The sequence below is a fragment of the Homalodisca vitripennis genome, chromosome 1 (genome assembly GCF_021130785.1).
Source record: "Homalodisca vitripennis isolate AUS2020 chromosome 1, UT_GWSS_2.1, whole genome shotgun sequence".
Taxonomy (NCBI): Eukaryota; Metazoa; Arthropoda; class Insecta; order Hemiptera; family Cicadellidae; genus Homalodisca; species Homalodisca vitripennis.
In genome coordinates, this window is record NC_060207.1 from 147,140,675 (window position 1) to 147,163,495 (window position 22,821).

The 22,821-nt window shown below is 31.9% G+C and overlaps 1 protein-coding gene across 3 annotated transcripts in view; it reads left to right on the forward strand.

Moving 5' to 3' along the window:
* Positions 1-4,608: 4,608 nt before the first annotated feature.
* The window catches only part of LOC124373538 (exocyst complex component 6B), a 29,807-nt gene continuing 11,594 nt past the window's right edge, over positions 4,609-22,821 (forward strand). The window contains exons 1-8 of one of the 3 annotated variants that reach the window (XM_046831910.1): positions 4,609-4,820; positions 8,599-8,764; positions 9,375-9,559; positions 10,350-10,451; positions 12,508-12,610; positions 17,990-18,077; positions 19,213-19,406; positions 21,037-21,204. In XM_046831910.1, coding sequence (XP_046687866.1) covers positions 4,726-4,820; positions 8,599-8,764; positions 9,375-9,559; positions 10,350-10,451; positions 12,508-12,610; positions 17,990-18,077; positions 19,213-19,406; positions 21,037-21,204 — 1,101 coding nt within the window. In that variant the 5' untranslated portion in view covers positions 4,609-4,725. Of the gene's footprint in view, positions 4,821-4,934; positions 5,131-8,186; positions 8,281-8,598; positions 8,765-9,374; positions 9,560-10,349; positions 10,452-12,507; positions 12,611-17,989; positions 18,078-19,212; positions 19,407-21,036; positions 21,205-22,821 lie in introns of those variants that run through there. The other 2 variants (XM_046831903.1, XM_046831916.1) reach the window with 2 other exon arrangements.

Genomic DNA, 22,821 nt, shown 5'->3' on the forward strand with positions numbered 1-22,821 from the left:
TATAAGTAAATAAAAACAAATACACTGACAGCTGTGATTTTTAATAATGAAATAAGATTAAAATAGTCTTTCCGGCTCAGTCGGAGTAAGTCGATTTTGTGTACAAAACCAGCCTATAACAATTTATTGTACTCACGGTAGCACTTGAGAAAACTCATATCAGCGAAAACCTAGCTCTAGTTATATTGACAGTCGAAGTTACTATATTTAAAATAAATAGAATAAATACTTGCAAGTAACATAACTTTACCTGTTTTATGTCTTTTTTAAAACTTTAACATTTATTTGATCCAATGAATAGAACTGAATATATATATATATATATATATATATATATATATATATATATATATATATATATATATATATATATATATATATATTGCCCTATACTAGATAATTTAAATGATTAATTTTGATTTATTTCATAATTAAAAAAGGTACTTCATTTTAATGACATAAGTTAATGTAAAACATGTTACTAGCTAAGCCACAGGGTTATTGTTCTACCTTATGTAAACACTAGAAAAAAAAGTCATTGGCCAATCTCGGGTGTTTGAAGCCTATCCCTCTAAAAGTAATCTTCTTGGGAGTCTACATACTTGCTATTGTAACTTGCTTGGGAGTCACTTCTTCCGATATTGTATAAAGTAACCCGAGAAGGTTTCTTTTATAATATAATATATCTCCGCTTTTTTGCAGACATAATGTCCTATATTATAGGATATCGTGTAGACCTTTTGTGATTTATAATATTCTGGACTGCACAAACCATGATGCACATTGAGACATAACACCCTCAAGGTCGGCATGAAGTCTTGTGTAAAAAGATTCACAGCTATTCACTTTTAAAGTAATAAATAATCAAACTGGTCATCATTTATAACAATTAAATGTATTCATAATATAAGAAATTTACTTAAACTCTAGTCATCCGATTTATAAATTTAACTCTCATTACTCGTGTTTTCGCTTGGTGTATCATCCATAAGCACACTAGCAGGAGTTATCATTTCAAACACCTCCTATGGATATTGTTGATTTTTCTTTCTAGGAAACTATCTATAGCTGCTTATTAATATATCTTATGTGATAAGCATCATATTAAAGAAACCCAGGTTGAATTTTTCTTGAGAACATTTTCTGGAATCTTTTTAAATTTTTCTTTTTAGCTTCTTGAGTTTCTTCTAAACTCTGGCCGATTGGAAGTAAAGCAGCAGAAATCACCTCAGGTCCATGAATTAACAGTTTATGAAGAGTTGGAAGCTTGTGTAGACAACGGATACAGACTATACTGATACTTAGTCCTATAAATTTTAAAAGCTCTGAATATCTCATTATTTATCTCGATACCACTTGAAATAATCACTAAAATTGGATAAACTCTGGCAATTAATTCTTTTTTACGCCAGTTACTCCAAAAGATAAATTCAAGTTCTTGAAAAATTGCCAGCTATGTTTCCGTCGTTAGAGTAACCCAGTCCAGGCTTCGGTCTATCCACAATCAATCCCAGCTTGTCTTTATATTCTTTCTGTATTTTTATCTTATTTTGGGCAGCTACCTCCTTAGCTTCAGACTTCATCTGCCATTTTTTTTATTTTTATTTTAAGTCGATTATCAACGCGGAAAAGGCACTCAAAGCATTTAATCCAACAATGCATTACAGATAAGGTAATTTTGAGACTCATTGAATTAATTAATTTACTGTTATTTGTATCAATACAGTTGAACTCCTCCAAAGTAGTTCCACAAATATAACATTTTTGGGTAAACGTAGTCTCGGTTATTGGGTGGAAATTTTACCATCAACTATTGTAAAATAAAGCTTAAAAGATATTTCGGTATATCTGTAACTAATTATATTCCTCAAATTTGCATTTCTATCGTATATCCTATTCTTTTCAGCTAAAGAGACTTCAGCTGATTTCTTAATAACATGCATTTTTATCGGCCGGCAATACTTTGTTGATGATGGTCGAGGATTTTGGCAAATCACAACTGCATTCTTAGTAGTAGGGTCCGCAGTCACCAATCGTAAATGCACAGTTGATTATATAAACACGCTGGAATCATCGGAGTCCAATCCAACGAATGTTTTCTTGTAAGAAAAATGGCCAGAGCTGCCATTGAATCCCCATTTTAAAATCAAACACAAATTACCTTATTTATCAGGATAAAATGAAGCAATTTGCAGTTTTAACCTCGACTAGGCGCTCAGGCGTATGATATAAGATTGCTTGCAATGTAAATTCAGCAGACAATGAGGTAATCGTCATACTACTTTTATGTGGGTAGCAAGTCTTCTTTGTTGATCTTTAGATTGTTTGAAGTTATATTGGTGCGTAGTTAGCTTGGTTTCAACCACAGTTATTAAAGCCTCTACTTCAATCATTTTTCATTTCTGGCGTGATTTTATTTCATATTAGGATCTGTTATTGTCAATCACTAATTCAGGCCTATTTGTGATGTCCTTGATTAGCTTTGGTGCCACTGAATGGCTAGAGGCTCGTAATTTCATTTTCGTAGCCTGCAATAATTTTGATAACGAAAACTGTTGTAACAATTCTTCAGTCCTTGCGTGCTTTTTTCGATCAGAACTTTGTTCAAATGATAGTCTAGGGCGTCCTAATAGAGTAGTAGCCAGACTACAATCTGCATAATTTTGAACCCGATACTTGTTTTTTGCCAAACTTTATTTTTCATAATAAAACTATCTGCGTTTCTATCATACTGTATCCACTTTTTTGGAAGAGGGTGTAAAATATGAAATTTGATTGTATAATATTCTTTGTTCTTCAGTGGGACAACTGGTAAGTCTTTCAAGGTGTTGTTTGAAATAATCAAATTGGTCCTTAAGTTTATAACGTTCAGATTCCTTCATCAATGAATATCCTGTAACGGAACGCGAAGCCATTTCTCAACTGAACTTGGAGCGGCACTTCGAGTCTTCAGTTACATCTGCTCCTGCTCTGAATCATGTCATGGCCGTTTATCGTCCACCAGATGGGGACTCTGAGCTGTCATTTGATAGATTGGAGGACGCTTTTCGCATCCTTATCACTAGCAAATCCAGAGTCATTGTTTGTGATGCCCAACAACATGTTTTATCCATGAACAATAAATGATTTGACTTTGAATCTGAGGTTAATTCTTCTAAACTAAAGTTAATTTTATTTTTTATCCTGTAACGATTTATTCCTGTTGTAGGTAAGGCATATATAAAAATCTTTTAAGTTTCAATACTCATTAGGCAATCTGTAAATAATCCTGAAGTAGTGGAAAATAATTTATTAACATTTTAAATAAGCCTGTAACAAGTTATGTTACAAAAATAGCGATTTTACAATTTTGCCATTTTTATGTTTTTTAAGTGTAAGTATGCGCAACTAATTAAACTTCATACACAATATGCATGTTTTATTCGATATAAATATACCAAAAGGTAAGTTGGGACACATTACTATAACCTTTGCTTAATACAAAGAAACATGTAGAAACAATTCATATTTTTAGAGTACCTGAAGGTGACGTATCCTGTATCCATGTTTGTAAATTTTTGTACGCAACTTCCAACATAACACGCACACTTAAAAACAAACAAGAAATAAACGTGAACTTACTTTTAGTACTCAAAGACACATCAGTGAACATTAAAAAAGTGTATGCCAAGGATTTGGTGGGGTCAGTGGCTTATCTTGTTATTAAGTGCATGCTATAGGTAATAGAGACGAAGAAAAACAATCGTATTTCGAATGAATTCGCCGTTCATTTTTCATATTTCTTCCAGCGAATCCGGGGGGTTTGCCTTACTGTGCGACGGCCCCGCACCATTCACTTGGTTCACTTTGAAAATGACCTGGTAATTTCGGCATGCTGCTTGCTGAGCGTAGGTCGCTCTACACAGGTATACGGCTACATTCCCGCTGCTCCAATCTTTCCGTCATTTTCCTTGCAATAAAAGAACAGACGAAAACACTATACATTGCCTTACTCAAACTGTGCCAGTTAGCGACTAATGTTATCCAAAATTCCCCATTACACACCCAAAAGTTAAAAGAAATTCGCGTTTGAGGTCATTGCTAGATGATTAAAATGAATTACAACTTCTCTAAACAAAATATATACAATGGTATCTAAAAGTCAACGAGCCGAACAAAGTTTTCAGATACAGTTTCTGCCACACAATTTCCATTTGGATACAAGGTCTAATTTCTTATGCAGTTAAAGGTATGAAGAATATATTTTCTAGGAATTAGAAAACGTTTATAAACCAATAGGAGTGGTATATGACCGATAATTACTGATGTATCAGATGGAATTAATGCATTCTCGGTAGTTTGTATACACATTATTAGGAGATACAATGTCCTACATTTGTAATACATTTCTAGGTAAATAGATTTTTTTAATACTTTTTCTTTAATTTCATTGTTGAATCCGATAATGATTAATTGCTATTAATTTTATTAACAGAATACAGTGTTTGATTTTATAAGACAGTGATATATATGTAATGTGTAATGAAAGTTATAGCGAGTACAGTTGTTATATACCCTCTATAATACAGCCCTCTCTGTAATCAGTTGAGTAGATTTTTTTCTTTTCCATCTGTACAAATGTCAAGCTAGTACTTCAATTCACTATTTTGATTTTAGATATCAAATCAATGCAAGGTATTAGGTTATGTTGTGTTTTTAGTAGTTGTGATATATTAATTGTAAAACATGGATAATGTAAATCTAGATGTGCGACACCAACATTATGAACTGTTTTTGCAAGAAATAGAGGGTATTGATGACTACTGGGGACCGACATTTAGGTAATGCTAAGCATATTTAATTTGTTATTGTTGACATGTTTCAACCCTCATCTCCTTGACAACCTCTGGAGATTTTAACACCCTATACCTACCCTTTAACGCATGACCATTATTGATTTTAAGCCAATAGAACAAAATTAATATCCTTTAACAAATACTATTAGATACAAGACTTTTTGTGTATATAATTCCACTGTAATTGGTTTAATTAAATGGATATCCCATTTCAAATGACATTACAATCAAAGTATGATCACTTAATAAATGAAATTGAGACATCAGACATAAGCAGTACAGGCCTAGTCATAAGGTTAGTTAAAATAAAATTGTTTTAAAACCCATTCTTGGTATTTTATTATATTTTTATATAATCAACAGACTAATATTATTAGTGCCTTAAATGTAATTTTTCTAATTACTTTGTCATGCAAGTAGCATATTCACTTTTAGGGTTGCTATTTCCTTTAGCCACGTTACCTAAAACAATCTTAAGACCAAATGTAATAATTTTGTTCAATAGTACATTTTTATTTCCAGAAAGAATTTTAGGTAGTCACAAACCATATACTATTTACACAAAAAATTAATAGTTTGTTTGAGATTTAGCTTATATCCCAAATACTAGTTCTTCGACTTTATGGACCAGTGGGAATCTGGATTTCTCTGGACGGGGGGAGGGGGAGATGGGAACAAGCTATAGAGGGTAGTTGTACGATGGGGGGATAACAGGGTTATCAATATTTATTCTTGTTTGCACTGCACATATTATTTACACATCTTCTTGTTATTTGAAGTATTTGTACACTTTCCTGATTGGTCATATTTTGCTACGTAGTTAATTTCAAGAGGAAGACGTGGAGATTGTGCTAGATGTATTGTCTGTTTTTTAAAATATTTTTACAGCAATAGTGATGCTTATTAAATCTTCAGATAATTTGTTAGTAGGCGTTGTACAGGTCTTTTTAACTGTGTGAAGTTGAAAATAAAAAATATTATTTAGTTTTTAGTAGTCATGAATCATTACGTTGTTATTGCACAATATGGTTACTGTGGTGGCCATTGTTCTCTTACTACATAGAATAATATGTTTAGGTTAGTTTTTATTCAAGCATCCATGATCATATGAAACAAAACACGTTTCTTAACTTTGAAAGCTTAATATTTCGTCACTTCAGTGACATTATCAAAAGCTTGTATAAAATAAATTATAAACAAATATAAGAATGAAGGTTATAAACACAACCTTTTATATATATATATATATATATATATATGTATATATAACTTAATCTATGTATTTTACTGATCGATAGGCCTAGTATCTCGAGGGATGTTTTTCTTTCTTTTAGTATGTGCTGATTGCAAAGGCATTATTGGCAACTAATAATTCCTCTTTTAGGTTTTTAGAACTTTTTCAGGTTTTCCAGAACCTAAATTATTATTTTGTTTTTAAATGTGTTTAAAAAAAAAAAAATTTTTTTTTAAAGCAACCAATAATATGAACCACATAGTGTGAATATTATTTATTCCTATTATGTATATTATATTCCTCCAATTTTTCCATAAATAGATTGATATACACAGGTTACATCCTGGGGCCCATAGCTTAATAAAAACATCTACATCCATGAACGTTATGGTAAATGTTCCAGGTAAATTTCAAAATCAAGAATTTGTTTAGATTTTCCAAAAAGACCTCCAAAGGTTCAGAACTATTATTCCAAATCATACAAATATCGTCAATGAATCTCAACCATATAAGAGGTTTGTAGGATTGAGAATTCAAAAACTTTTCCTCTAATTTTCCCATAAATAGGTTGGCATACGCAGGTGCCATCCTGGTGGCCAGATCTATTACTTTTATTTGTAGGTAATTTTTATCTTGAAGTTTAAAGTTGTTCATAGCCAAAAAAAAATTAAATAAAGTCATTATAAATTTTGTTCTGAGATTTGCTGGTTTAGGTCTCGTGGTTAAAAAACTATATTTTACCTCTTCACCTAAATCATGCGAAATGTTTGTGTAAAAAGACTGGACATCAATGGTGACCACAATTGCATCATTGAGAATTGGTTGTTTCACGTCATTCTGCAGAATGTCATCGATAAAACTGGAAATTCTTTCTGCAAGTGAGAGATTCGGGGTTCGAGTCCCGGCGGAGCAAGTACTTTTTGCGATTCAGTGTTTATTGAAATTAAATTAGACTATTGCCACTTATACAAATTTAATTAATGTAAATAGAAGTCATTTGAGAGGTATTTGGTCTTCCGATCATATGTTAGTTTGGTTAATTAAACACATATGTGAAAGAAACAGCCAAATACAAAATAATTGAATCGTAAAAAGTGAGGGCTCTGTGGTGTAATGGTAGCACATTCACCCGGCAAGTGAGAGATCTGGGTTCGAGTCCCGGCGGAGCAAGTACTTTTTGCGATTCAATATATCAAGTCAGGATGGCTGTGTGGTTTAAGGCACTACTTTCGGACATTGACATTGGAGTTAACCTTGGAGTCATATGGATTCAATTCCCATGCCTGATGTTAAGGATTTTTATAGAGGATGAAATGATTATGAAACAGAATGAAAATAATAATCTAAGTTATCAAATGTGAAGAGTTCAGAAACATTTCTTTAGAAGTGAACGATTTGCAAACATTGAGATAAAAGTTGAAGAATTTCATTTATCACATATGCCTAGGCCTACAACCTTTTTCAATACTTTATTTTAAAACACATTTGTGAAATTAAGTGTTTGTATATATGTTTGTTAATAATATATACTGAATTGAACTATAAGAACCTGCTTTAATGCTTTCTAGAACAAAAACAAATAAATACATACTTACATATATATGTATATATATAAATTTTAATTTGAATCAGTTACATGTTTTAAATTAATGTTTACAACTGATGTTAAATGTTAACACCAGTTAAATTTATGTCTTAATAATTTAAAATTATAACACTAAATAAATATAAAAAGTATATGAAAAATATCATGATAATTATTATGAGATACTCACATGTAAATTTCAATAAATTTTGTAGAATGAAACATGAACTATTACTTCCAATGGCTATTTATTGAGGTTTTGTTTAATATCTTCTATTATTAAAATTTATGGTAGTAAATGTTGATTGATTTATGGTAGTTTGATTGATTTATTGATCCTTTGTTTTTAAACTAGTAAGTTGGTAAAAATAGAAAAAGAAATGCTTAAATAGTTTAGAATTAAGTGTCAACAGGGAATATTGTAATCTTTGAAAAATGAAAATACATGATTTTCCTTAGTTACTTGAAAGATATCATAGCTATCTAAATTGTTTAAACTTACGTGGGCTTTGGGTCAGAGGTCAAATCTCTCTCTCAGATTGCTGGTTGTCTTTCTATGTAATGGACAAACTTGTTCAATTCTCTGATCCCCTCTTTGAAACATATCTTTTTGGAGTGAATGTAGAGTAAGTACCTTGCAATTATTATAATCAGTACAAAAATGCATTAACATTAAAATGTAATTTAAAAGTTTTAATTCATTATATTATTGTAAGAAATTGGAGTTACAAAGAGATAAGAAAAATAATGCTGACTGCAATAATAGATTAGAAACATTTAAGTATATTATTGTGATCTCTTTCAAATCTTATAGTTTAGATCTTTAATAGGTCTTCTATGCTATTCTGTTAACAATTTTATCAATGCCAAAATATTTTATATATAAAAATATGGGTTTTCAATTATCTCATCTGATGTTTTATGAAAGCAATTCTCATTTGCAGGGCAATATATGATGGAGATGAGCACCAGAAATTCATGGAACAGTTGGACACCCGAATTAAAAATCATGACCGTGATATTGAACGGATGTGCAATTTTCACTACCAGGGCTTCATTGACTCCATCCGGGAACTCCTCCAAGTCCGTTCTCAAGCACAGAAACTCAATGTAAGTAGAATAAAAAAGTCATAACTATGTGCAATTTGTCTACTGCCATAGGGGCTTTATTTACTCTATCTAGGAACTCTTAAAAGTCTTTTCTCAGTCACAGAAAATCAATGTAAGTAGTCTATTTATATATTTGAATCACTACTTAGATTTTAAAAATTCACAGGTGTTAACTGGTACTTTTTGTTAAAATTTTCACAATACAAATAGTTCATCACTCAAGTATATTTTAACTAGTTAACCAAAGTTCTCTATCTTTTATAATCACATGGAATCAACCCATTCCACAATAGCTATTAAATGTGAAGTAAGACTTGTTAAGTCACTGAAGCTTGGTAGAAGAAGGTTAATTCTGTTATTTTATAGAGTTCCATCAGTTCAAAACCATAGTTTAGGTCCATTATTACTATGAATTTGGGAATTTAACAGAAATGAGACCCTACCTAATGCTTTTTTCAGTAAAAAATGAAAGACAAAACAACATATTTACTTAACTTAGAATGAAATTCAGACAAGAAGTATAGTCTATAATCCAATGTTGAAGACAATTCCCTTAGACAGCCTGGATGCCATTAACAAATGAGTATGCTTAAAAATTTTATTGTTTTAGAGCGAGGTGGTCGAGATGGATGAAGCCCTCCAGAAGTCAGCGGCTAAAGTTATGGAAAAGTCTGAGGAGTTGGTTAGAGCTCGGAAAGTAGAAAAAAACATTGCTGGAGCCATTGAGAACCTCTCACTATGTCTTCCTGTACTCAATACTTATGCAAAGTTGCAGAAACAAATGAGTGAAAAAAGGTGAAACTACATCCATATTTATAGATATTATTAAAAAAATTCTACTATTATACGTCTGCTAATTTTCAGTATGTTGTTAGGTACATTATATTATGTTAATGTGTTACAGAACTGAACTATTGTAAAAAAATTCATTTAAATTAAAATAATCTTTAGATACATTTGGTCAGAAATAACCTCTTTAAGAATGTCTTTTGGATGTTTCCTTTAACAGATTAGAAGATATATTTATTTCGACTTTGATTAACTTAGAAAAAGAAATGCGAGACAATTAATTAAAAATGTATTTTTTTGTAAATTAATTATTCAATCTAATGAAAAAATACAAAAGGGCAAATTTACAATTTATAGATTTAAAAATATAACGAAGAATAGTTGGTAATTTTCTGAATATTTCTTGTTTTTGAAAAAGTAAGAATCGATTTTACTTACCGAAGAATTACGCTAATTCAACCCAAATTAGCTCAAACCATCAATATTACATTTTACTTTTACTCTCTCTTTTATTATTATAAAAATGACATGCATGGTAAGAATATCATGCATGTAGTTTTATCAGGTGTCTAAGACTTTGCATTACAACATTAATTACAAAAAAATGTATTCTCATTTCATTAATAATTTTTAATCATCCAATGATGAATTGTTTTCTTAAAAAAAAAATACTGTATAAATCATTGAACATTTAAAAATAAAAAAGAATTAACACTACAGTTGACCAAATAATTAATACAAATCACAATGAAGACACATCTTACGAATAATCTAATGGACCAAATGTGTACTCTAGATATTATCCAGCTTTAAAAACACTTGAGCAGTTGGAACACCACCACCTGCCTACAGTGGCCAACTACCGCTTTTCCCACCAGATGAAAGAGAGCATTCCTAAGTAAGTAAATCTACAGCTAATATTGTGGTATAGTATTAGGAAGTAAAATAAATGTTGTGAAAAGCCAAATTTGTTCAGTCAAGAAGAAAATATAAAACTTTATTACTAACTAGTCAACTCTAAGTTGGCTTTTGGATTGCATGCAAAAACAGCCTAGTAGTATTTCGTGAAAATTTTTGCATAACTTCACCGAACATGACCTTCAAAGCCCAAAACCACCACCTGTTCAAAATGTTTTATATATAATGTGGCATAGATATATAACAGTCTCAAAAAGCCCAAACAATTTGAAACTTAAAAAAATTGATCTTATTGGTTTAGTTCATTGGCCAGATTGGTATACCATTTTGTTTCAATATGGAGGCTGTTTAAATTTTAAGAAAATCACATCTACTATTTATGAACCTAGAGAAAAAAAATAAAACTGTTCTCTAATGTTTGTAACATGTCCTAATAATTGTGTTATAAACATTTTTGTTGTATCTCAAACGGTTTTCAAGATGTTGAGTACATGTAAATCCCATGAGAATAAATTAATATTTTAGATGTTATAAAATCTACTATTTCTTCCGACTGAGCTGAAAGGACTGTTCTATCTTACATTTGTTAAATGCCTTGAATGAACATCCATTTAATCTTTGCAACATTTTCCAGGATAATAGAAGTTGGTTCTAGTAGTTCTATACATGCTCTAGAGATCTCAATGCTTTATTTTCATATCTTATATTAATAGGTCGCTTCTTTTTTATTTCTGCTGTGATAATTGGGTTTTGTAAGGTATCTCAATTCCTTATTAGTTGTGAAACATTTGCTGTTCAATGCGAATGTTAAGTTCAGCTCTGTATAACTTTCCTCTTAGCATAGCGTCTGGAATTCGACGCTGTCACAGTCTTGACTCCTGGAACTTGGAGTCATGTTTGTCTGATGAGATCCACAAAAGTCAGCGACGAAGAAACTCAAAACAAACTCTTAACATTGTTTTGATATAAAAGACACCTAGACTTGCGACCTATGTGGGATCTTTCTCATGCCAAAGTATGGTCAGTGTATAAATTGCATGTGATGAAATAAATCAATTTTATCTGATGTGAGACTAAAAATATAGTGTTAGCTAGATGAAGAGGTACTCTCAATGTCTCATAAGGAGCATAATTGAATCTTTGGTGTAATTTTTGGATCTCTTCAGACGAACATGACTCCAGATTCCAGGAGTCATGTTTATGACAGCATCGGATTCCAGACGCTGCACTAAGAGGAATGTGAACTGTAGCTGAACTCAACATTCACATTGAATCAACCCTTCTCACCATAGCTACATTATTTGTTACTCATTTGGTTTTCATCCTTACTTAGGATATAAGATATGTACAATCAAAGTTGAAATTCCTACACTACTGTAGTATCATATACATGTACATACTGTGCAAAAATCAGATGTTTATACTATTTCCCATGTAGGGCTTCAAACTTTTCAAACAACATACAAAAATTTCAGTTTTAAAAAAATTATAAAAAATCAAGGAAGCGTGTTTTAAGGCTGAAACTATTTTATGTTAGTAAGCTATGCCATCTAACTGGATAAAAAATTTTAACCATGATAAATCATCCCTTCTTTGTTTTTAAAGCTTCCAAAAAGTTAGATTTCCTAATTTTGAACACCAGACTGTGGAGGCTGTTTTGGGAATATAAATTTGCATTTAGAGCTATAAAATAGATAACGAATATTGTAGATCTTTATAAAGAGAATGGTGTTGATTTGAAGGCTCTAGCATAATCCAATCCAGAGATAATTAATTTAACACTAATGTCTGCAAAGCCAAAAATCGCTGGATTCTCGTGAACAAAAATGGCCACCATGCATAAACGGTGAAAGATACAATTGTTTAAAAAAACATTTTTAAACCTCTCATGAGTATTGTAAAAACATGTAAAAAAAAATTAAATATTTTACAATGGTCAAGCAACCATTATTGGTTCATTTTATATGGATTGACCTGTACACATTTTTGCATCGTAAAATAATTATGTTAACTGATTAAATTTTTGTTCATTTCAGGTTAAGAGACAGTATAAAAGATGCATCAATGTCAGACCTCAAGGACTTCCTTGAAAATATCAGAAAGTTTTCTCCAAAAATTGGAGAAGTTGCTATGAGACATGTAAGTAAAGTTGAGGTTATTTAAAAAAATTATGTAAGGCTAACCAATCAATATAAAATCAGTATTAGATCCATTTTCTTTGTGATATAACCTTATTTGTTTGTGGGTGTTGCATGTTTCTATAACATTCATACTTCACTGGTCACCTGTTTGATGCTGGTTCTGCTTTTAAATCATTGGACATTTTAATATTTTATTAGTTGTGCTTAGCACAAAATGTAAAACACAGGTAGCTTCATTACTGTTTTTGAGATTATGGCTCTGATTTCAGTACAGAGCAATCAAGGCTGAGTAAAGTCCCATCTGTTGTGTAATCCAATAAATAAACCATGTATGTACAGCCATGTAGCAATATTGAATTTAACCGAATGTGGGTAATAAAAACCCAAGTGCTTAGTCTCATGGCTGGAGTTATTTACAGTGCTATTAGGAATGTTAGTATGTCAATTCATCAATTATAGACAATTTGTGCTGGCTATTTTTCATTGGATTTTTTGGTAGTTTGAAAAAGTTATTTATTCTTATGCATAATACTATATTGTTAAAGATTTTCTTGATTTTTGTACAATGATATTAGATATCTAAAAGTATTACTTTATAAAAGTATAAATCAATAGCTCTTATACTCTAGATATGCTGTTTGTGGGTTTGAAGTACATCTTCAAAAGGGCTCTCCCCCACGGGTTTCCAAAGTTCCGATATTAGTCTTATGAGAATATTTTTGTTTAGTTTTAACAACCAACTACTAAAACAAATGTGTTGCTTAAACAATTATTCTCAATCCAATGGCCAACTTAACATCAGCTGTTGGTTAATTAATTGTTATCAGCTGTTAACCTATATACTTAAATACCTTTTGTTTAAGTTAGTTATGAACATCACTTGTTTATTCATAAAGAAGATATAGTTTCAATCATTGTATCATCAGAATCAGTAACTCTTAAGTTTCCCCTAATTAAATTTCTATCAGTAGCCCTACCAGTATAATTTGACGGATCGGATGAGGTACTTTATTGTCAGTGAGTAAAACTGGTTTTAAAATTAAATACGAATTAACCCTTTCCGCTCGGAGCGGTAATGTTAGAATGTCCACAGAGATCGGATGGGCAGCAGTGTTGGCCACCGCCATTTCCTCTAGCGCGCGCATATATTTTTAGAGTCGCCGTCCTCAGAGATCGGATGGTCAGCTGTGCTGTCCATTGAATAATCCTACTAGCGCTCAGATGGACAGCAGCGTTTGACCATCCGATCTCTGAGGACGGCGACTCTAAAAATATATGCGCGCGCTAGAGGAAACTCTTATAAACTCTTTTTTTTATTCTGATGTATTTTTTTATAATACAACGCATTATGATCAATCAGCTGTTTCATTACAAAGCTTGGAAATTGATCATCTGGTCAATATTGCATTCTAGGCTTTCGTTTTAGCGCGCTTTTAACCACATTGTCACTAGTGAGTTAACCTACACGCATTATTAGAACGGATTGTTTATTATTCTTAGTATTGTGCAATTTTATTAAATATTAGTGTAAATGAAGTTTTGTAGATATCAGTGTAAATATAATCAGTATATCAGTATTAATACCTGGTTTTACTGGTATTATTATTAATTACTGGTATTAGAGCTTGTTGGCGATGTAAGAACGAAAATAAAAAAGGAAGACCATCCCAATTGCAAGACATTTCCCGACTAAATGGGAAAACTTCATCTACCATATCCTCTTGAAGGTAGAAAAGTGAAGAATTGCGTCGTGTGTAGCAGCAGAGCACAAGGCGGCACCAGGAAAAGGGTGTTGAAGTTTTATTGCAAAACTTGTGAAAATGAGCCCGGTCTTCACATTGGTGTTTGTTTTTGAAAAGTACCATTCATCTCAGATATTTTAATAACAAGATGACAACTAGCCTGCAGTTAAATTTGTATTCAGAACAATAATAAACAGTTAAATTTTATTTTTTATCATGTTATAATTATTTACTGTCACATTATTAATACTCATTGTAACTCATGTTAGTTTATAGAAATATAACATTTCCATTGTAATACTTTTCGACTACATTATTATTTACCTTTGGACCTTTAAATCCATTTAACGTTTTAAAAGGCACAGTATCAATGACGCGGCGAAAATAAATCCGAGCTGGTGGGGAACGCAACAATGACATGGCTGCTGTGTGCACGCAGGCGCCATAGTGGACAGCACCGCTGCCCATCCGATCTGAGTGGACAGTACGCGCTAAAATAATACAAGCCTACGAGAAGCCATATTTGGTCAGCACTGCTGCCCATCCGAGCGGAAAGGGTTAATGTATTTATTACTGATTAGAGGCATTAAATCTGGATCGGAATTAAATTATTGGTCAAATAGTGTCATCGTGGTTAGCAGATTAAGCCATGTGCAACTCATTTTGGTGTCATTTATATCACTTTCAAGCAATATTTATTTAATTACTAATGAAAATAGGTTATGACCAGTGATAAATAAAACACAAGAAAGACTGAAAATTGCAGCAGAACACAATGTACTATAATGAGCTCAATCTTCAGAATATTTCATAATACCATACCTTACTGAAAACATCAAAATGCATTCTAGCATAATCGTAAAGAAGTGCTAAACACAGAACTTATAAAGCAGTGCTTATATCATTTTACGTCTGGTCTAGTAACAATTTTTGTATCAGAATGTATTTATTTTATCCTTTTAATAATCTAAATCCCTTTTTTTAATATTCAAAAAAATGTGTAATGGTCTCCAAACATCAAATTGTTAACTTTCTGGCAATTTTTTACGTAGATTACTCATTTATAGATTTAAAGATTTAGGTTTATATGTCAATGAGATGGTCAGGAAATATATTCTGTAGCATGTTATAGGTACCTATACATAATTAAGAGGTATATTTAAAATTTAGTAAATTTGAAAAATAATTTTCTATTTTATACTATGAAATTGGTTACAGCGATACTATTTATCTGATTTAAAAATGAATACCAATTTATAGACAATATTAGCAGTTACTCACGGCTTCGTATTCAATTTCATAGGTTTTGCACCTGTATGAGGACTTCTGGTTCAATGAATAATGTTTCTGATGCCAATGTTGAGTTTGCATTCTTACCATGGTCAAAAAATATTCTATTGAAGAGGGTATATTTATAGCCATTGTAATTTACTCCGGTATTTTTGTTCCATAGTTGATTATGCCTTTTTCCTGATTGAGAAAATATATATACATAAACAGGCTCTGAGAAGTCTACTTCTGGCAAAGACAACTAAGATAGGTTTCATAACAGTCTTTAAATTTATAGTATATGTTAGATAGTAATTTTGTCTTTTATATCTAATACTTAACATTGCTGAAAATGTACAGTTAAAAGAACATTAGAGATGACACTATTTACATGTTTGTTTCTTTAGACTGAAAAATATGTTTTAATTTTTTAGAACATTTAGAGTTGAAATTGCTATAGTTCAAAGGCACATTCTAGTGAACTTTCATCTAGCATAGTTCTTGCGACTGCTTCAAAGGGAGTCTTCGGAGTCAAATTCTAACCATCTTATGTTTTAGGACATTTTCTAAGGTAGGTGAGTGTAAATGTGTGAGAACTAATGGTTACTTGTTAGAGAATTTACACACTGTAAATGTAAACAAATTTAAAATAATGGTTAAATTAATTTTAACCCTTTCGATCCCAACGTCCTATTTTTAGGACGTCACGTGAAATTGCGTATGATCCCAACGTCCTATTTTTAGGACGTCACGTGAAATTGCGTATGATCCCAACGTCCTATTTTTAGGATGTTCGGAAAAAATTTTTTTTTCCAATATAATAAATTGCAGTATAACTACAATTATTATATCAGAGTACTCGTAATGAACCGGCCTACAAAGTTACAGTAACTATCGATACTTTTTATTAACTTCAATAACATTGTTCAAGAAGAACAAGGTAGAGGGGACGCTGATCAATTATCCATGTATTTTGAAAAAAATTCCTGATAAAAAGCAAAAAAATTGCTGTGTGTGTAGTGCAGCCAGTACCAGTGGGGGTGGTAAAAGGAAAAAGTCAAGTTACACTTGCAGGAAATGTAAGAAAGGCCTACACACAAAATGCTTCCCCCTCCATAAGTGTTAGTGTATACACAACACAAAAATTTTTTTATAAGAAATAAGTGTTATAAAACATTATATCAAATTCAAAATCAAAATAGACTTTATTTGGTGTTACAGTTTAATAATTTTAACTGTAGTATAATAACTTTGTATGTTTTAGTACTTTTTAAACCTGTTTTTTTTTTCATTGTTCTGCCAACGGAACCAAAAAGTGTGTGATTACATCTTATATTCTTTTGATATTATCTCAGCTATTTATAAATATATTTCAATGAAAACTTGGGTTCTACTTCATTTATATGTGTACCAATAGAAAAACGTATTGTTTTTGACTTAGGAATTTTTTGAGGCTACTCCTTACCATTGGAAATGCAAAATTTAGGAAATTTTTTTTGGTAAGTAACAAATTTTTTTTACAAAAACTTTTTGTGCATGATTACAAAGGTTTTGTTTAATGCATGCAATAGAGTGTACTTTGGGAAGTAAAACCATGAAAACTACATGAATTTTCATCAATAAATAAAAATTGTATGCAATTTTTAGCTAACATCTACATTTCTAGTAAAATGTGGCTGGGACTGGTGCAGATACCTCAGCGCCAAGAGCTGGGAATCTGGCAGACCCCCACACAAAAATCTTGGGATCAAAAGGGTTAAACATGTGATAGTACACAGAACAGTTGATTAAATTTGACAGGCTCTTTCAATTAATATTTAACAACTTTAGAGACCAAAATGGGATTTTTCGCTATTTTAAGGACCAGTGGAGCGTAGCCCAGAGGGATTTTCAAAATAAGAATAGGCCTATATTCAACCCAGAGATCGTAATAATGTCCATTTAAAATTTAAGTACAATCGGTTGAATATCTAAAAACAATAAAACATACTTTAATGTACTAACAATAAATTGTAAGCTGTTAAGTAAGTCCTCAGAGGGAGAAATGAGTGTATGGAGTGCCTGGATTTGTGCTGCCTTCATAACAGTATATATATGTATATTAAAATTGACACAGCCACTGCATACATTTAGAACGTGTAAAAGTATTACGACAAAATAAAGTTTTTATTTAATAATTATGTACTGATCAAGAACCCTTCAGCTAGCTGTAACCTAATTTATCTTTTATTAGTTGGGTTATTTAACTGTTGGCTCGATAAAAATATATGTAGCAAACTATTTCCTGTTATTCAATTAATATTGTCTCATTGTATATTCAAAATTATCTGAGTCTATAAACTATAAAAGTATTTGTATCTTTTCAGACTGCAGAACAAATGGGCAACAGTGATCCTGGTATTGTTGGCCGGAAGAAGAAACGCCAAGCTCCTCCTCCACCCAATCCTTTTACTGGTAGGTGTTTTCTGTAGTTTGGTTTAAAATGTTAATCCATGTACAGTTTAAATGCATGAAATGTGTTAACCCTTGATGGTAACACCCTAACGCCACAAGTTAATGGTAACTCTTAGTGTCTCAGTTACCCTTTGGAAAATGTTAGAAATAATTACACGCAAATATACATGCTTGCTTACATGACTTGTGAAAGTGTAAATATTCTTTGACCTTGTTTAAATTCATGTGGCTGGAAATAAGAAGAATTAATAAATAACAATTTTCTTATTTTTTTAATATTTTAATTTGCTTCCTCTATGTATGTTCTAATTTTACAAAATTAGCTTGTAAAAATTGCTACATGCGAATGCTTTTTGTCTACCTCAAACATAAACTTATTGTTATTAATCAACAAAGGTCCAGATTCTGAGCTATTCCGGTCCCTTCCCTTTTCGGGCTATACATAACTCACTCCTTTTGTAGTCATAGTACACTTATCTTAACACTACCTCATTATGACATAATCCCTCTTCATTTTTACTTAACCAAACAATAATTAGGGGGTGCTGCAATATATCATATCCTTGAGCATTGCATTGCAGATCAGGAATGTTTTAAGAAACTTGCAAGTTAAAATAGAATTATGAACTAGTTTCATATTAATTATATGATATTTGATTGTTAATGTATGAAAATAATCCCTGTGTCCTTGTTTTGATGATTAGTAGCAAAATCTCTCATATGATACAGTCCACAAATGGTGGTCTTTTTATGTTTGTTATTTAGTGAACCGCATATATCATTAGGCACTGCTGTTCTCCACTTTTGTCAGCCATGGATTAAAATTTAATTCATATTTTTAGATAATTTTTTAACATGTACAAACCGCTGCCATTGTTAGTAAATTAAAGAAAGTTTTAAATACACCGTTCTGCTGTGTCTGTGGTTCGAATTTGTCCACCTCATCACTTTTTTTTATTGGAAATGTTTATAAAGATATTCTTAACGTGAAATTATAATTTTTAACTGTGAATTTGATTATTTATATTTAGTGGGAACCCTGGTTTCTTCACATAATATTAACATCCTGTACATGGAGCACATATTTATGGTAGAATACCTGATGAATGTCTCTGTTTGTGTCATGTTCTGCCAGGTGAAGTTGCAGAGCCTACTCCGGGATTGGATACAGAAGAAGATCTCAGTGCTCAGGACCTGATAGACTTTTCCCCTGTTTACCGTTGCTTGCACATCTATTCGGTTCTGTCATCCAGGGACATATTTGAGACGTATTATCGCAAGCAGCGTAAGAAGCAAGCTAGACTAGTCCTGCAACCACCGACTAACATGGTTTGTTGTTATAGCATTCTAAACGGTTTTTTCCAAAATTTTAATATTAGTTACAATTCTTAATCCTGGTAAGATTCATACTGGTCTTTATCTGTCTGGATGGCAAATACCGGTTACAGTATAAATATTTGGCTAACTCCTACTTTTTACTCCTGAGGCGAATGGTGTATGAACTGAGCCTGGATCTAAGACATTCAATTTTGTAAACAAAAAACTGTCTCTATCGCACACACTTTCTATGGCAAACAGCTGTAAAAAATCGACCAACTACATATAGTTCCAGACATTCTATATATTTCCAGTCCAAAATATTTCACCAAAATGATGGTAGGTTTTACCACATGATAGAATGCTCTGAAGATGGATGAAATCTGAGGTGATACTTTTGACTAATGGCTAGTGTCCAACAAACCATCTGGAAGGGTTAAACCAGCTATCCAGACTTTCCAGTAAAAGATCCATTCTCTTTCTTGGTTTCTTTCCAACTCTTCCAGAATGTCTTGGGGAATCCAATGAAATTCTTGAGAAGGCATTTTATTTAAGTTAAGTGAAGTTAGTTGTACCGGTATCACTGTGCTACTGATCAGTGGTTGGTGTTAGAGTCCCTAGTCTGGGTGAGTAGTTATTTGACAAGTATAATGAGGATTAGTAAGTGTGGTGACAGTGATTGAGCTCCTCGTGATCTGGCTTGAAAACTGCTGAAATTCACTGTCGATCACATTGAGGCGTATCATGCGCATTTTAAAATTCTGTGAGATTCTTTACTGTTTGGCTGAGTGTAGTCCTTTGACAATCTTAGTTTTAACGTTAGAAAGTACAGAGGCATAAATGAAGCTCCTTACTTGACTGCTAGATGTGTTATTTGGTTGACCTTAAAATGGTCAGCGATGGTCAACAGCGGTTTGGATGTTGCTTGTTTGACCTGACTCATAGTTCAAACAAATATTCAGCCAAATCCAATTTTCTTGTTGCCTCCAATTCAATATTTCGCATCACAATTACTCTCATCTTGCCCCATGTTTGATACTGGGAACTGCATTTCCTATATGCCACACACGCTTAACAAATTTGCTGGTCTTCCTAATATTGTACTCCTCTGTAAAGAGCCATTTGCAAAGTATTTAGTTTAATAATTGAGCGTTTAGCGAAATAACCTCTGGTGGTTGCTGATAAAGAAATCTAATTTGTCTGCCTGTACACACAATAACTGGCGAACAAGTTGACTTAGCAGGTGAAATTTGGTGTGAATCTCCACCTCTATTTTGATCTAAATCACTATAGAAAGTAGCAAACATCTTCTGAGTGGGAATCCTGATTTCTGTATGTCAAAAAGTAACTCTTGTTACATTGGTGTACGGGCAATAATGGTAATCATTATTTAAAATGCATAATACAGTTTTATCTATTTCCAAAATTTATTATAAAATCAAGACATTACTCATAAAATGTATTCATATATTTAAATTTAGATTATTTAAAGTATATCAACAACATTATAAAGCAATGAAGTGAGGACTTGTTCTTGAAAGTTTCACACTGGACTGTAACTCAAATTGATTTTTAAATGGCCTATGTGTAATAGAATAGTTGGTACAGTAAAATATCTAAAATTCTATTTGTTTAATTTCAGCACGAGTCTATAGAAGGCTATCGCACCTACATCCACAGTGTTGTTGGGTTTTTTGTGGTTGAAGATCACATCCTCAATACTGGCAATGGTCTTGTGAACCGCTCGTACCTCGACGAGGTGTGGGGAATGGCCTTGTCGAAAATTATGAATGCACTCAGGACACATTCGGTAAGTTGCGTTGCAAGTTTTAAAGGAGTAATGTGAAGATCAAGGACTGATTCATGCATATCTCTATAAATCATTTAATTGCTGGGTTTCTTTATTAGTCTTTGGTGGGTGTTTTAAATTGTTAACGTATATAATAAATTTTGCACTTTGTATAAAGTTTTATATTAAATATCTAAAAGTCATGTAGACAATATTATAATATGTAATTAAGTTTTCCTTATTCTTTTACACTACCTTAATCAACAACCAGAATTGGATTGGATTTAAATTTTGAGCGTGTTTGATGTAGTTGTAAAATGTGACATAAAACAGCACTAATTAGTAAATACAAAGCAAGTAATTATAGTCCCATATTTGCTCACAAGAATCCATAGTGAGCCTGTTTAACACAAAGTACCAGCAAACTGAATATAACAGACAGATAAAATTATCTGGCAATATTTGACACTAGGATTTCCATATAAAAACTAGGTTCAATGTAAAATATACAAGCAGTCAATCAAGTGGTTAAGAGAGATTTTGAGCATGATGAAGTTCTGTCTGTGAGGTATATTCAACACAACATAAAAGCTAATTTAATGTGTTAGCTGTCATGTGTTGTAAAGCTTGGATTATTAGCCTGCAAGTAACCACACAGCCAATGACTCACTTGCAGTCATCTAACTGTTGTGTCAGGGGGACCTGTGTAGTTGTATTAATTTGTTCTGTTTGTCGTCTTAGAAGTAGAAGAATTATTGAGGAACAACTAAACATTAACCTTTTATACAATATATTGAGGACGAACATTTCGAGGATGTTTCATTGTTTTCAGCTGAGTTGCGGTTGATGAGACATTTAGTCATTCAAAACTTTTGTTTCTTTGTCAAGAATTTATGCACAATTTTGGGGCATAGGTTGTAACTTAAGATGATTAATTATACTTTTTTAACAGATGATTCTCTTAAAATAATTATCTACATCATTATTCAGTAATTGAAAGGTGACAGGACTGCATGGTTACATTCTTACACAAAGAAAGCATAAATTGCTCCAGCCCCAGCATCTTCTTCGCCTATAGTTAAAACACAAGTTTCAATTGAAAATGGATTATTTTTCAGTGCAATATTAGTGTAAAAAGCCCTCATCATGTCAAAAATAGGTAGGAAATGTGCAGAGCTTTGTTTTGCTATTCAGGATAGAAGCAGTAGGATTAGTATAATAAAAATTCAACTAAAACCCTTTATTAAATGTTTGTATTGCCATATACGTGTTTCGGTATTCAACCATCATCAGTGAACACGTGTATGGCAATAAAAACATTTAAAAAATGGGTTTTAGTTGAAATTTCATTATACTAATATAAAGATAACCCTGTAATGTGGAGTTAATAACGTAGTAGTATAATATAGTAGCAATAATACTATATAACATATATTTAATGTAGTTAATATAATTATTGTAGTTAATTTTTACATCAATGGCCAGAGTGAAACAAGGACTTTAAATCCGACAGTCTGCAAGTTTCTAAATTCGACAAATACTAGAACAATTCTAGCACATACATCGAGCTTTCTGTGATGCAATGTGCATGTGCAACTCTTCAATAGTTGCCATATTGGATTAGTTCATATATTTATA